This window comes from Falco naumanni, chromosome W (assembly GCF_017639655.2).
Source record: "Falco naumanni isolate bFalNau1 chromosome W, bFalNau1.pat, whole genome shotgun sequence".
Classification (NCBI taxonomy): domain Eukaryota; kingdom Metazoa; phylum Chordata; class Aves; order Falconiformes; family Falconidae; genus Falco; species Falco naumanni.
Window position 1 is genome coordinate 829,993 of NC_054079.1, and position 17,126 is coordinate 847,118.

Sequence of the window (17,126 nt, forward strand, 5' to 3'; positions counted from 1 at the left end):
TATTTAATTCACAATTTCAGATCAGGTGGGAAGCCATGACAAAACAGTTGTAAGGAAGCCGTTAGACTGAGATCTTGGAAGAACAACACCTAGATATGGAAAAGAGGTAGTCCTTATTGCTGTCAGCCACCAAATGAGAGAAGTTATACAACTATTTCACAGAAAGAAAAAAATACATATAAAGCCACTCTAATTAATTTTTTTTTTTTCTGTCACAGATATTTTTCTTCATGCATGTTTGGGAAACAAACCATTAATCACCATTAAGCACTTTGCTATATCTTCAAATATCTTCAAAACATTTCCGTTACTGTAAAAGTATGACCTCATAAAAACAGCATGAATTCAAACCAACCAACTAGCACTATAAGATGAAACAGTAGCACACTTTCTCCCACCACTCCTCCTTTTCAGACCTATATCCACGCATGGATTAATATAACAAACTAATCTAGGTGATTTTTGACATGAACTCCAAAAAGAATCAGCTACCTGCCACTGTTCAGCAAATGGCTGAAACTATGCTGGTGCATTACTTCTGCTAGAGACAAAGGGGCAGGAACAACCAGATGAAAATGGAAGAAGGCTTCCTTTCAGCAGGAATGCCAACTTCAGGATTACCACTGACATAACATTAGACTTCATCTGAACCAGTATTTCTCAAGCTGTGTGACCCCAGGTTGTTTGAGCATTACCAAATTTTTAAAGCTGCTGCCTACTAACCCTCCTTTTCAGTTTCCTAACTAGAGGAGATAAATGACAACAGACAGTTTATACTAGCAAGGGAAACATTAACTGTTTCTGATTGATAGCAGCAGGTCAGTTCTTTGAGGAGAAAAGAAAGGGGAATTTATGCTATCCTCCTCTTACCTCTCACCCACAAGTTTGCATGCATCCAACACACAAAATAATTCTAGATAAGTGAAACAGAATAGCCAGTGGAAAGGAACCAGGGGAGACAGAAAAGCTCATTATATTTTTTGTTTAGAATCAAAGCATAAAAATTTTAGAAGTAGGATATTATCATTCAAAACTCAGATTCTAAAGGGGAAAAGAAGTCTGTAATAGCTCTATAATAAAAACTGAAGGCTACTATACTTTTGTAGTGTGTTAACTCTGGCTAGACACCAGGTGCCCACCAAACTGCTCTATCACTCCCCCTCCTCAGCTGGACAGGGGGAGAAAAATATAATGAAAGGCTCATGGGTTGAGATAAGGACAGGGAGAGATCATCCCCCAATTACTGTAATGGACAAAACAGATTCAAAGAAATTAAAATTAATTTATTACCAATGAAAATCAGAATAGGGTAATGAGAAATTAAACCAAATCTTAAAACACTTTCTCTCCACCCCTCTCTTCTTCCTGGGCTCAACTTTGCCAATTTTTCTCTACCTCCTCCCCCCAAGTGGTGATGGGGACAGGGAATGGAAGTTGCTGTCAGTACATCATATGTTGTCTCTGCTACTCCTTCCTCCACACACTCTTCCCCTGCTTTAGCGTGGGGTCCCTCCCACAGGAGACAGTCCTCCACAAATGTCTCCAGCATGGGTCCTTTCCATGGGGTGCAGTCCTTCAGGAACAGACTCTCCAGCATGGGTCCTCCATGGAGTCCCAATTCTTGCCAGCAAACGTCCTCCAGTATGGTCTCCTCTCTCTACCTGGACCCAGGTCCTGCCAGGAGCTTGCTCCAGGTGGAGATCCTTTCCATGGGGTCACAGCCTCCTTTGGGTGAATCTACCTGCTCCAGCATGGGGTCCTCCACAGGCTGCAGGTGGATATCTACTCCACTGTTAACCTCCATGAGCTGCAGGGGGAGAACCTGCCTCACCATGTGTACCGGTTTTAGCTGGGGTAGAGTTAATTTTATTCATGGTAGCTAGTATGGGGCTGTTTTGGATTTGTGACCAAAACAGTGTTGATGATTCAGGGATGTTTTAGTTATTGTTGAGCAGTGCTTACACAGAGTCAAGGCCTTCTCTGTTTCTCACACTGCCCCACCAGCGAGTAGCCTGGGGGTGCACAAAAAGTTGGGAGGGGACACAGCCAGGACAGCTGACCCCAACTGACTGAAGAGATATTCCATACCATATGACATCATGCTCAGCATATAATCTAGGGGGAAAGTTGGCCAGGGGCCACTGCTTAGGGATTAGTGGGCATTGGTCGGTTGGTGGTGAGCAATTGTTTTTGTCCTGGTTTAAAGCCAGCTGGCAGCTAAGTACCACACAGCTGCTCGCTCACTTCCCACCCCACCCAGAGGGATGGGGAGGAGGATCAGGAAGGAATGTAAAACTCAATGGTTAAGATAAGAACAATATAATAATTGAAATAAAATAAAATAAAAACAACAACAACAATAATAATAATTACAAATATAATGAAAAAGAGGGTGAAGGGGAGAGGAATGAAATCCAAAAGGAAGGGAGAAAAGAAAACAAATGATGCACAGTTGCTTAGCACCCACTGACCAATGCTCAGCCAGTCTCCGAGCAGTGATCATCAGGCTCCGACCAACTCCCCCCCAGTTTATATACTGAGCATGATGTCCCATGATATGGAATATCCCTTTGACTAGTTCAAGTCAGCTGTCCTGGCTGTGTCCCCTCCCAATTTCTTGTGCCCCTCCAGCCTTCTTGCTGGCAAGGTCTGAGAAACTGAAAAGTCCTTGACTTAGTATAAACATCACCCAGCAACAACTAAAACCATCAGTGTCCTATCAACATTGTTCTCCCATCAGAGCCAAAACACAGCACGGCACCAGCTACTAAGAAGAAAATTAACTCTATCCCAGCTGAAACCAGGACAGTTTTTAATTTCCATCACTTGTCTTTCTTGAGTTGCATTTCTTTTATTTTGTTATTTTTCTTTTCATTACTATTATCACCATCATCATCATCATATTTTATTTCAATTATTAAATTTTTCTTATCTCAACCCACAAGTTTTCTCGCTTTTACCATTGCAATTCTCTTCCTCCCCATCCTGCTGGGGGGGGGGTGGTGGGTGAGCAAGTGTCTGTGTGGTGCGCAATTGCCGGTTGGGGTTAAACCACAACATTTCTTTTTGGCACTTAAGGTGGGGCTCAAAGGGTTTGAGATAATAACAGATTGACCAGAACATATTAGAAATTATTTATATCTGTTAACAGTTGTGTGTCACAATATTGATTCATCTGTTCTCAATATTAGTTTATCTGATCTGTACCATACTTTTTTTTTTTTTTTTTGCTGTACCTGTTAAAGATTGGTTGGCTTTTGCAGTTTGCTATGCTCTGTAGTGATTAATGATGTTTTGCCTGGGAGGTTTATTACTAAACACTGGCCTTGAGCTTAATCTGGTATTTGGGCTCTGTATTGAATCCATTACTGTACTTCGGGTACCATCTCATGGAGACAAATAACAATTATACTTCTTCCTTTGAGAGGTTTTTTGTGGAGGAAATAGAGAATAGCAACTCTGCTACCTTCTTCTGTGATGTTTTCTCCCTTGTTACAATAACTTCTCCGTATCTTGAACATCCTTGGGTAGTTAAAATACTTCTATTGGTACTTCTTAGAAATATTGCTTCAGTTTTGTCTAAGGTTAACAAGCAATTTAGGAATATGACCCAGGCTCCGTGGCAGTATGGTCATGGGTGGCACGGCATGTAGGAGAATATGGGCAGGTATCTAGAGAACTCACCTCCAATGGTCTGGAATTTCATTCCTGCACATCTACAGGATCTTGATGAAGTGATAGAATACTTCGAAAAAGATGCTGTGGCTATTCCAAAGAGGCACAACTTATCATGTTGTGCTGGGCCCTGGCCAGCATCTACCAAACACTGCTTGATATTATGCAGCATCCTCAGGAAGAAGAGAGGAAAAACATACCAACAGACACTATGGCTAAACCAGATACTATATCACTCGCCCCTATAACTAAAAAAAACAATGGAAGCAGAAGTCAACTCATTTAGTAAAGGATGAAGAAGTTTCTCCTAAGAGGGAGCAGGAGAAGGAATCAGAAGAGGCAGCCTGTTCTGCAGCAGAGCAGTAACAAGAACAGGAAGAGACTGAAATCATAAATGAGACAGAAAGCACTCAATCCCTATCCCTAAGTGAGCTGCAAGATATGCAAAAAGATTTTAGCCATCAACCAGGTGAGCTAATTCTCAGCTGGTTACTCTGATGCTGGGATATTGGGGCAGTAGTCAGGAATTAGAGGGTAAGGAAGCCCAGCAGCTGGGATCCCTTGCTAAGGATAAGGCCATTGACAAAGGGATTGGAAAAAGGGCAGGAGTCCTCAGTCTTTGGTGGCAACTCCTGTCAAGTGTGAATGATACGTATCCCTTCAAGGAAGAACTTGTAAATTCCCAAAGCAAATGGACCACCATTGAGAGAGGTATCCAGTATCTGAGGGAACTAGCCATGGTCGAGGTGATGTTTAATGACCTGACATCCAAGATTTGGATGAAATGCAGTGCATGTGGTCTATGTGGCAAAAGCTTGTACGAAATGCACCGATGTCATACACTCATACCCTAGTGATAACGAGCTGGACAGACACAGAGGCAACAAATATGGGTAGACTGGCCAGACAACTCCAAGAATACAAAGATAAACTTGCTCCCTCTGTTGGGGCTCTTGCTGTGTTGATATTGTTGTTTGTTATTCTTTTGTTACTTTTAGTGCCTTGCCTTTTACAATGTTTTCAGAGCTGTGTGGAACGCAGTATTAATGCTGTATTTAAAAAGAAAGGGGGAGGTGTTGGGGCTCTTGCTGTATTGAATGATTATACTGAACTTTGAAGCAAGTGGAAAAATACTGAAGAAATAAGACGAGGTCACGACCAGAACAGTGGAATGAAGAGGGAGGAACAAATTGCAGATGCTTCACAAAACCAGGGCCAGCAGGACGCGATAAGAGGAGCTGGGAAATGGCAGAAAAGAGCCTACGTGCCAGAACAAGCAGAAACAGAACTCTTGCCAATAAGCAATTGTTAACCAATCATATTATTATACGCTTGTAAGATAGCCAATCATATTATCACACGCTTATAGAGTGCCTTATAAAAGTGTACCTGGTTTGTATAATAAACGGATCAGATCTTGAACTCCATGAGTATTTGAATCTGACTCCCGCTCGCCCGAAATGCCCGCAGCATCCCTCCATGCGGGCCTGTGTCTCAGCTGTGCACAGACTGACCCAAAAAATGTCTGAGGAAACTGAGAAGGGCAGGTCTTCCTCACACACTCCAACCAAGGCCTTGGCTATTAAGTCAGCCTTTTTACTGTTCAAGAGAAAGGGTACTGGTGGCACACACCATGTGCACTTTGCAGTTCTTCCTGTGTGACCAGGGGGAGGACATGAAGAAGTGGGATGGTGAACCTACCTGGAGACTAGAAGCTCGGGTACAAGAACTGCAAGGAAAAACAACAGCCAAAATGCATCCATCCAGGAAAATTACTGCTCCAGTGTCTGCTGGGCAGAGTAGAAGGGCTGATCATACTTTTGACCCTGATGAAGGGACTTCTGTTTTGCAGTTACAAAATCAAGTAATGAAGACTCTAACCAGGAATAGAGGGGCCCTGCCTTCCTGCAGAGGAAAGGGACAATTGGGTTTACTGGACTGTGTGGGTTTGATGGCTCAGCATATCAGCCCCACATGATTATAAAGCTCTAGTGGACACCAGTGCACATTGTACTCTAATACCATCAGATTACAAAGGGGCAGAATCCATCTGTACTTCCGGAGTGATGGGAGGATCCCAAGAGCTGTCTGTGTTGGAGGCTGAGGTAAGCCTAACTGAGAATGAGTGGCAAAAGCATCCTATTGTGACTGGTCCAAAGGCTCCATGTATCCTTGGCATAGACTACCTCAGGAGAAGGTACTTCAAAGACCCAAAAGGCTACCAGTGGGCTTTTGGTATTGCTGCCTTGAGTACGGAGAAGATTAAAGAGATGTCTAGCTTGCCTGGTCTGTCAGAGGATCCGTCTGTGGTGGGGTTGCTGTGAGTTAAAGAACAACAGGTTCCAATTGCTACCATGACAGTGCAGTGGCAACAATATCGCACCAATTGAGACTCCCTGGTTCCTATCCATAAGCTGATCTGTCAACTAGAGTCAAGGAGTCATCAGTAAGTCTCATTCACACTTTTTTAAAGTGTCATATGGCTAGTGCAAAAATCTAACAGAGTGGAAGCTAACAGTGGACTATTGAGGCCTGAACAAAGTCACACTATCACTGAGCACCACCATACTAGACATGCTAGAACTCCAATATGAACTGGAGTCAAAGGCTGCCAAATGCTATACAACAATTGATATTGCAAATCCATTTTTCTCAATCCCTTTGGCAGCAGAGTGCAGACCACAGTTTGCTTTCACTTGGAGGCATCCAGTACACCTGGAATCAACTGCACCAGGGATGGAAACACAGTCCTACAATTTGTCATGGATTGATACAGACTGCACTGGAACAAGGTGAAACTCCTGAACACCTGCAGTATATCGATGCCATCATGTGGGGCAACACAGCAGAGGAAGTGTTTGAGAAGGGGAGAAGAAAAATCCAAATTATTTTCGAAGCTGGTTTTGCCATAAACCAAAGAAAGGTCAAAGGACCTATACAGGAAATTCAGTTTTTAAGAATAAAATGGCAAGATGAGAGTCATCATATCCCAATGGGTGAGATCAATAAAATAACAGCTATGTCTCCACCAACTAAAAAAAGAAACACAAGCATTCCTAGGAGTTGTGGGTTTTTGGAGAATGCATATTCCAGGTTACAGTCTGATTGTACGCCCTCTCTATCAAGTGACCCAGAAGAACGATTCTGAATGGGGCCCTGAGCACCAGCAAGCCTTTGCACAAATTAAATAGTTCATGCAGTAGCACTTGGGCCAATCCAGACAGGACAAGATGTAAAAAAAATGCTTTACATTTCATCCAGGGATAAAGGCCTCACTTGGAGCCTCTGGCAGAAAGCACCTAGAAAGACACGAGGTCAACCTTTAGGGGTTTGGAGCTGGGGATACAAGGGATCTGAAGCCTGTTACACTCCAAGTGAAAAAGAAATATTATCAGCATATGAAGGAATTTGAGGTGATTCAGAAGTAATTCGTACTGAAGCACAGTTCCTTTTGGCACCTAGATTGTGCTTGGATGGATGTTTAAAGGGAGGGTCCCCTCTACACATCATGCAACTGATGCTACATGGAGTAAGTTGGTCGCACTGATCACGCAACAGGCTTGAATGGGAAACCCCGACTGCCCAGGAATCCTGGAAACGGTCATGGACTGGCCAGAAGGTCAAACCTTCAGTGTGACCTGAGGAGGTGACTCATGCTGAAGAGACCCCAGTGTATAATAAATTACCAGAAAATTAGAAGCAATATGCCCTGTTTACAGATGGAACCTGTCGTACTGTGGGAAAACATTGAAGGCAGAAAGCTGCTCTGTGAAGTCCTACACGGCAAGCTGAAGAAATTGCTCAAGGACAAATAGAATTGAGTCAGTTTGCAGAGGTGAAAGCCATCCAGATGGCTTTAGATATTGCTGGACGAGGAAAATGGCCAAGACTTTACCTCTGTACTGAATCATGAATTGTCTGTGGGGACAAGAAAATGCTCTGTGGGGATGGCTACAGCAATGGAAGCAGAGCAACTGGCAACACAGAGGAAAACCTATCTGGGATTCTGCATTGTGGCAAGATATTGCTGCTTGGTTGGAGAACCAGGATGTAAAAGAACATCACATCGATGCTCATGTACCCAAGAGCTGGGCCACTGAAGAACATCAAAACAATGAGTAGGTGGAGCAAGCTGCTAGAATTGAAGTGGCTCAGGTGGATCTGAATTGGGAACATAAGGGAGAGCAATTTATTGCTCGATGGGTTCATGCCACATCAGGACATCTAGGAAGGGATGCAACATACAAATAGGCTCATGATCAAGGGGTGGACTTGATTATTGATGCCATTGCACAGGATATTCATGAATGTCAAACGTGCACCATAATAAAACAAGCTAAGCGGCTAAAGCCTTTTTGGTATAGAGAACAATGGCTGAAATATCAATGTAGGGAGGCCTGGCAGATTGTTTATATCACACTACCACAAACCCACCATGGCAAGCACCATGTACTTACAATGGTGGAAGCAACTACTGGATGGTTGGAAACATACCCTGTGCCCCATGCCACTGCCCAGAACACTCTCCTGGGCCTTGAAAAGCAAGCCTTATGGCAACATGGCACTGCAGAAAGAATTGAATCAGACAATGTGACTCATTTCCAAAACAACCTCATAAACACCTGGGCTAAGGAACATGGCATTGACTGGGTGTATCACATCCCCTGACATGCACCAGCCTCCGGGAAAACTGAATAATACAATGGACTGTTAAAAACTACACTGAGAGTAATGGGTGCTGAGACATTTAATCATTGGGATATACATTTAGCAGAAACCACTTGGTTAGTTAACACCAGAGGATCTGCCAGTCAACCTGGCCCTGCCCAATCAAAACACCTGCAAACTGTGGAAGGAGATGAAATCCCCTTATTACATATAAGGAACTTGTTGGGAAAAACAGTCTGGGTTATTTCTTCCTCAGGAAAGGATAAACCTACTCAAGGTATTGGTTTTGCTCAACAACCTGGATGCACTTGGTGGGTAATGCAGAAAGATGAAGGAGTCCAATGTGTACCTCAAAGTGATTTAATCCTGGGTGAAAATACTCCATGATTGGAGTTGCATGTTATAGGAATTACTATAGCAGGAACACTTTGTTAGCCAAGCTAAGAGTAAGGGGAGGAGTTCATTGCAATGTTAAACCTTATAACCTAGTCCAAAGAAAACAGAGGTGGAGATTGTAATGGATATACCTTTAAAATGTTGTAACCCATGAGTTACATGTTACAGGAATGACTATAGCAAAACCCACCTGAACCATTGGAGAACAAACCTTACAAGCAGCAATGCAAGTGCAGCAGTGACCCAACCTGAGTTGGCTTTGGTGTCCAGTAACTCCATGCAACACACCACCTCTCCTGTTCTGAGTGACCGCCATAACAGATGGAGCCCAAAGTCACGGACTAAATTAACTCAATGGACATTTTGTAGACATTTATGGATATTTTACAGGGGTGATCCATAGACTAAGGGAATAAATGATATCTGTGTATTATATCAAAGGATAGGAATGGGCGTGGTAGTTATTGAGAATGTATTGGATAGTGTGGGACCTGAGCATAACATATATGGTATGGAATAAGGGGTGGAGAATGTGCTGGTTTTGGCTGGGATAGAGTTAATTTTCTTCACGGTAGCTAGTATGGGGCTACATTTTGGATTTGTGACCAAAACAATGTTGATAATTCAGGGATGTTTTAGTTATTGCTGAGCAGTGCTTACACAGAGTCAAGGCCTTCTCTGCTCCTTATACCACCCCACCAGCAAGTAGCCTGGGGGTGCACAAAAAGTTGGGAGAAGACAGCTGGGACAGATGACTCCAACTGACTAGTGGGATATTCCATACCATATGACATCATGCTCAGCATATAAACTAGAGAGAAATTTGGCCGGGGGCCACTATATGGGGACTGGCTGGGCATCAGTCAGTTGGTGGTGAACAACTGTTTTTCATTCGCATCACTTGTCTGTCTTGGGTTTTATTTGTTGTTGGGTTTTTTTTTTGTTATTTTCCTTTTCATTACATCATTATTATTATATTTCAATTATTAAACTGTTCTTATCTCAACCCATGAGTTTTCTCACTTTTGCCTTTCCAGTTCTCTTCCCCCCACATCCTGCTGCGGGGCAGGAGTGAGTGAGCTTAGTTGCCAGTTGGTGTTAAACCATAACACCATGGTCTTCACTAAGGCTACAGGGGAATCTCTGCTCCAGCACCTGGAGCACCTCCTCCCCTTGCTTCTTCACTGACCTTGGTGTCTGCATAATTGTATGTCTCACATTCTCACTCCTCTCTTCTGACTGCTGTTGCATAGCAGGTTTTTTTCCTCCCTTAAATAGGAATATCTAAAAACAGTTTATTGCAGATGTAACCTTATAGCTGTCCTCAAAACACAGTAGCAAAGAGTTTTTAAAAATATAGTCAAAAAAGCCTACAAAAATTCGAGATTCTGAACTGTGTTAAGACAGTACAGGACATTTTCTAATTTGTTCTCTCTCACCTCCTTTTCCATTAGGTTGCATTATTAGGCGAACAATGAAAAAGATTTATGAAGCCTACAGTAGTTAGAGAGGAAAATCATCACATTTTTACAAATAAGTCTGCAAAAGTACAGTTTTTTTAATGCTCTCCAAAAGTCAGTCCCTCCTTTCAGGAGCCATTCATAGGACTTCCTTTACCTGGGTTTTATAGTGTCTAATAATTCAACGTGAAGGACCAACACAAGCTAGGAAGTTGTAGAACTTTATTCTCTTCCCCTCCAGTTAACTGTCCCTATAATCTTTCAAGATAAGATTTCTTTGGAATTTCAGCATATTGGGAAAAAAAAAAAAGTTGCATTCAATTTTTATTCTTTTAAAACTTGAGCCTTGCTTTCATAGAAAATAAGGCTTACACAATCAAGCTAAAAGCAAGGAAATGGATATTTCACGTAGCCTTCTCGCATTGGTTCCTGTTCATAGCAAATCAGCATCAGAAAGGCTGGATGACCATCAATGTCTAGCAAAACAGTGCTAAAGAGTGCTCATGAGTACACAGCACTGGAACAAAAATTAGACATTGCTTTTGAGAATACATATGCTGACAGTGATACAAAGTTAGAAGTTCATCACTAGGACAGAACTGTATTATGCAAAATTCCTGTTTAGAACAGGCTACTGTTAAAAATATCATGTTTCTGCAAGTTGTGTTAAGCTCTATAAATAAGTCTTTTTTTCCCCCATTTGAGAGTTTGCACTAGCCTTTGTATATGAACTGACCTTTTAAAAAATCACTTTTAGTTGCATTAGACATGCAGCACGTCAGATGCTTTCACAGTTGAATGCTGCTTACATTTGAAGAAATGTCTTCCATAGTAAAATTCAAACTCATTAAATGATTTATCTTTTTTCAGTGTTCCATTCACTTGCAACAATCTGGCTGCTAAACTGTTACTTCTGTCTGGATCTCATCAATATTTAGTCCAGCCACCTTTTTTCTTAATTTAATATTTTCCAGCCAAAGGAGAACCTGCTTTCCTAAAAGGCAAAGGGCCTGTGACCCTACAGCTACAAAAAGCTGACTTTACATACTGAAGCTATATAACCAAATTAAAAATAAAGCTTTCTTGTACTAGCAAAGTGTTCCTAGTCTTTGTAGGTCATAAGATCAGACAATATAAATACAAAACTACTAGGATTATCACTGAATTCTTAATTATTCTCCATTTCATTTAAGACTGTTTTAAGAGAGTTTGCAAACTATAACACTGTTAGAATCTAAGTTCAAATATATGCAAATATAAGTTTGATAAATTGAGAACAAAGGTAATGGACACACGTATACACTTATTTATATAAAGCAGCCTAGAACTAAATACTATAAACTTTATTTAAATACAATTACATCAGGATACAAACAAAGATAAGATTAGGAGTGTATTCAAAGCAGACTGTCAACTGACTCACTAATAGGAAAAGTGTTAGCATTAAAAAGCAGTGTTTAGAACCATCTTTTGATATGCAATATATTCTAAACATTACATCTCTTGAATAGTAAATGCTCCTACACCTGTAATTGTGACAGCAACCATAATCCATGTTACAAAAAATAGACTGTAGAAAACCAACATCAAAGTAGTGACTGACCAAGGATTAAAAATAAGTGTAATTGATTACTTATCAAAACTTTCATACATCTCTCTCCAAAACGTCCAGTACTGTCAAATATTAGAGACCAAATCTTACACTAGTGAAATGCCAGGACTGATCCCATATGTCAGTTCTTAACCTTCTTATTAAAAGGCTTTTTTATTATAATAAATAGAAATGCCCTTCAACTTGCAATATGATCTGAATTATCAGTCTTCGTAATTGGAAAAAAGGACTGGGACAGCTATAAATGGTTATACAGTAAAAAACAAGGCTTAACTTGCTCATGTTTTTACACACACATGAAGTTGAATATTATTACATAACAAGACATGCTATATTACCATCAGCAGAACAAGTTATTAACTAGCTAACACTGTCACACTATGCAGTGACAGTATACCATAGAGAAACCTATATTTAGTAATGAAACTTAACTAAAGCTAGAGTCTCACAAGAAAAAATCCTGTACATCATTGTCAAGTTCTTAAGACATTTAACTTTTCTATCAAATAAGCTTCTCAAAGTGCCATTACTTCAGTATGTAATTCTTAATAGTTCCATTACAAAGATATGTATTGTCAAGAGTGCAGCAAAGTTTTTACTGCTCAGATGACAACACACAAATTTGGTGAAAAAAAATCTCCAGTTTTAATTTACTATTGAAATTTTTAAAAGCTCATCTACCCCTAAAGAGAAGTCACATATCACTTCTTTGCTAATAAGCAATATTGTCTTCTGCTTGCAGTTCAGAAAGAAAAGGTGACAGTTCAAAACAGTTTTACAATAATATTCAACTGTATTAACAGTAGAACAAACTTTACGCAAAGAACCTCAGCTGTTTTTTCCTTTTATAGTGTGTCACTTTTCTTGCAAATTATTTCAAGTTTATAAATTTGACAGTATATTGCAGAAGATCATAGGACTTCAATTAAATAGGTGATCACTGAATCCAATAAAGAATGATCAACAAAGACTAGTGATACTCCTAATATCCAAAGGAAAACATTACTTAATGAATTTTCCAGAAAGTATATCTTCAACAGGTTGAACAATGGTTAAGATTTACGACAATATTAAATTGCTTAAACTTAAAATCAGAGTTTCCATTGCAAGGGTACTGCTTCATATTTCCTTACAGACATGGAAATTACCTTTTACAGCATAAAAAGGTTTTCCTCCTCACAAAAGCACACCCCTTTAAGTCCAAAAAGAAAAGAGTCTATGAAGCTACATTAGAAGAGAAAAAGCAGTTACCAGCAAAGAGTTCTTCTCTATCATCATCTGGCATGAATTCTGCTGGCTTTGGACCGTTAGAGTTTGTGCTGAGGTCTTCTGCAGGAAGACTTGCTAGCTCTGGAGATGAAGAACTTGACTGTTAAAAAAAAAAAAAAAGAGGAAAAAAAAGTGAAATAGCAGAGAACCAGTAGTCGCATATCAGTATATAAGTATTGCAGTAAACATTCTTTCATTACAAAGAAACAAAGCAAGATGATGTACAGAAAGGAAACCCAATCAACTATTTCCATTCCCTATTCTTAGTGGGATAACAATAAACAAAGGATACAAACTAGTCAGCAGCTCTTTTCATTTCTGTCAGAAAAAATAATAAATACCCATTTCCTCGAGTATAATTTACATGAAAAACTACTACAGAAATATCTAGAATAAGTATATTAGCATTCTGAATGTAGTTTCATTATGAAGGTCCTTTTGGAAAGACTTATATTTAGATTACGTTTAGTAATTTTTTCTATGTAAAAAAAAACGTCTCCAAGCGCTCCATACCAGTTTTTCAGAGATTAAGTGAACATGTTAGCTCCATTCAAACAATACACAGCTGCTTGCAGCCATAAGAAATTTCAAAGTTTCATTTATTTTTACTGTTCATAATATATATGAAATTTATATTTTGTCGGAACAAAGTTAGGTGAGTTAACAAAATTTCTTATAAAGCAAATGCTAACACTGAAGCTATTTTAATAGAATTATTAGCAATGTTACAGCTTTTTCACTGCTTAGCTTAGCCAAATTATAGGTAAAAACAGAACAGTATATCTTCTGTGAAGTGCAAAAAGAAGGGGGGGGGGGGCAAGAACAGAAATTAATCGCACAAAAAGCAAGGAGCCGGCTCCAAGATTAAAACAGTTAGGAACCCTCTCAAAGCACCATAACCTTCACATAAATTGGTTTTGGACCTCACTGTCACCTGCCATGCTCTCCTCTCTAGTTAATCAGCAAACATACATATGGTCAGGATTAAGTCAGCTCTGGTTTTATTTTAATAGAGCTGCTACTGCCATTTAGAAACAGCTAGTTCGTGAATATTATAGGACTACAACACCACAACAATACTAAAATATATACATTTAATTAGAGCCACACCATGAAATAATCGTTCTTCTCTGGACTAAGGTGCCCTGTACACTTAAGTTAAACAATCTAGCTTTAAGCTAGGGAGAAGTTCAGACTCAATCTTCGTGATCTCTTCCTTCCAAATTTGCTAGAAATTCACAAGAGCAAGGTTCTTTCCTAAGCACTCTAGTTGATTAAAAGTAAAAAAAGCTTTGTCTTCAAAGTTTCTCTTTAAGCAATGAGGCTTCCCTTTGCTACTTAACTACTTTCTTCCAAATAAAATGACTACAAAAACAAAGCAGCACAATAGAATGGTCAACCAATCCACTCAATACAGAAAAAGGGCATTTCTTCACCAGTTCTTCCAGCTATAGTTTTCAGTAACTATTTTTAATTGTTAAGATGAGGAATTTTCATTGTTAGAGTGTGGATTAGATATTAATTCTATCACATCTCTTGGGAGTTTAATTCAAGAGCACATCAATAAAGAAATTATTTGTTTTATTGCAGTTTTTCTGAAAGTATAAAACCAGACTCTCCAATAATACACTGTATCACAGAGATGTAAAGAAGTCTATTAAAATAGATCCTGACAACTGCAGGTTCACAAATCATATAATTTGTTATTCCTTCACAGTATTTTTCCACAGATTTATTTTTTTGGTAGCATTGCACAGATTATCTATAAAAAGAAAAAAAAAAAACCCAAATTTTTAAGCTACTTCAGAGAAGGCAAGTGTCTTTAAAAAACACATTTAAGAGCCTCTTTACTTATTGACCTTTCTAAGGACAAGCAACAGTCAGAGCAAAACAAAGAAATACACACTGATGTTATTACTGTAAAGGTCAGAGAAAGGAAACTTCAGGAAATGTGGAACACAATTTTCTTTTTAAAAACTATACACAAAGAACAAAATTTTTCCATAAGTCATTAGCACAGGTGAAACACGTCCACAACTTAGAAAAAGGCTCCCACTTTAACGAATATATGAGCATTTTTCAGAACTAGGAAGTATTTACACATTCAGTTGTATTGGTTGGGTTTTTTTTATTAGACTCCTGACATGGAAAGTAAGACTGGTTTATAGATGTATTCACCACACATTTTTAGATCTTTCAGATTCTTGATTTCTCTGAACAATTGCAGGTGTGATACCTGGAGAGAGACTTTTCCGTGGGTTTTTTTGACAGGAGAAAGACTTCAGGGGAAACGACCGAGTCCACGCGGGGCTGAGAGTCCCGGAGGGCCCCTGGCGAGGCAACTCTCCTCACCAAAAGGCAAGAGCCAAGGAGCTGCTGCTCTCAAAGAGAGCGGCGAGGGCCACAGCCCGAGGCCGAAATGGGGGTGGGAATGGACCCCCAGTAGTCAAGGAGGGCCTGATGGGCGCCGGCACCATCACATTCCACCGCGGAGGTCTAGGCAATGGCTGAGCCCCGCAGTAATAGACTACGCCAGAGAAAGAGAGAGGGCGACTGCAAGATAGGCGGGCTCTCACCTCCAAGGTGGATACGGAGCTAGCAAAGACGTTCTTGCCATCCTCCAGCACCTCGAAGTCGGCGGGATGTACCTCCACCAATAGCGGAGTCTCTCTCTGCGCCGCCATCTTCCCCTCCAGCCTGGGTCACCAGTCCCAGCCTCCTGCTCTCACGTGACAACCCGACCCCCGCCTCCTCGCACCACGTGATTGGAAGAGCTAGGAAGGGAGGCGGGGGAAAAAGGGGTAGTACGCACGCCTGCATCTCTGTGGTTCCCTTCTTTCCTGCTGCTGTGGGCGGGTATCACTGCGGTTGGATTGGGGTGGTGCTAGCTTCTCGTATTGTTGGGATCGTGTGTGTCCGCCGTCTGTCCATTTTCCCCCGCCTCCTTTCTCCTCCTCTTCCCCCCTCCCGGTAGGGCAAGAACGGAGAACTAGAGGGAGAGGGTTAGCGTGTACCTGGCCCGTGTCCGCGCCCACCGAAGGCTGCCTGCCCTTGGCCTTGGGTACGCGGGCTCCGTGTCGCGGGGGGCTGTGTGCCCGCAGAGCAACCTTTTGACCCTGACCAGGGTGGGCTCTATGGAAGCACTGGGGTGGCTGTGTACCTGCATGGGCCTGGCTGGGATTGACTTACCTGGTATGAGCAAACCTATAGACATAAATTCATCCATCAATTGGGTTGCATCATTAACAGTGCATCATTGCAAGCAAATTGCTGAACTTTTGGTTTCCCTCTCCATCCTATGAAAGGAGACAGCTGTAGGTGTACTGTTAGAGCATCTAGATAAGTTGAGAAACTGGATGTTTGCTGGTAGCTGTGATTTGAAATCGCCACTGTGATAAAACAGTTTAATAAGGCTGGTCATTTTTGTTTAAATCCAGCAAAGTCTTCCTTCTCATAAAACACAAAGTCTGTGTCCCAAAATATTTGTATTTTAGGAATCTCATCCATCTATACATGGTTGTTATTGTCACAAAAATTTTGAAACTGGTCAATGCCAACTGAAGAGAAAGGCTAGGACACAAAGTATAGAATTACAAGAGTATCCTTTATTCATGCATGAGGTGTCCCATCCAAACTAAGGCACCCTGAATGTGGTTTTACATATAGTTCTTATATGTTTCAACCGTTCAGGTACAACATGATTTGATCAATCACTACTTAATGCACACTTGCTGTTTTGCAAAGCAACTATAATTTTATGGCATGTGCTGGTTTTGGCTGGGATAATTTTCTTCTTGGTAGCTAGCGCAGTGCTGTGTTTTGGATTTGTGAACAAGTGTTGATAATTCAGGGATATTTTTCATTATTGCTCAGCAGTACTTACACAGAGTCAAGGCCTTCTCTGTTTCTCACACCACCCTGCCAGCGAGTAGTTGGAAGGGGACACAGCTGGGACAGCTGACCCCAACTGACCATAGAGATACTCCATATCATATGACATCATGCTCAGCATGGGGGAAGAAGGAGGAAGAGGGGATGGTTACTTC

The 17,126-nt window shown here is 40.9% G+C and overlaps 1 protein-coding gene across 6 annotated transcripts in view; it reads right to left on the bottom strand.

Annotated features, from left to right (window-relative positions):
• The window catches only part of LOC121080549 (sorting nexin-2-like), a 49,364-nt gene extending 33,323 nt beyond the window's left edge, over nucleotides 1-16,041 (bottom strand). For 4 of the 6 annotated variants that reach the window (XM_040578628.1, XM_040578633.1, XM_040578634.1 and 1 more), the window contains exons 1-2: nucleotides 15,657-16,037; nucleotides 13,063-13,180 (exon numbers count right to left, since the gene is read on the bottom strand). In XM_040578628.1, coding sequence (XP_040434562.1) covers nucleotides 13,063-13,180; nucleotides 15,657-15,764 — 226 coding nt within the window. In that variant the 5' untranslated portion in view covers nucleotides 15,765-16,037. Of the gene's footprint in view, nucleotides 1-13,062; nucleotides 13,181-15,656 lie in introns of all 6 variants that reach the window. The other 2 variants (XM_040578631.1, XM_040578629.1) reach the window with 2 other exon arrangements.
• Between the last annotated feature and the right edge of the window lie 1,085 nt (nucleotides 16,042-17,126).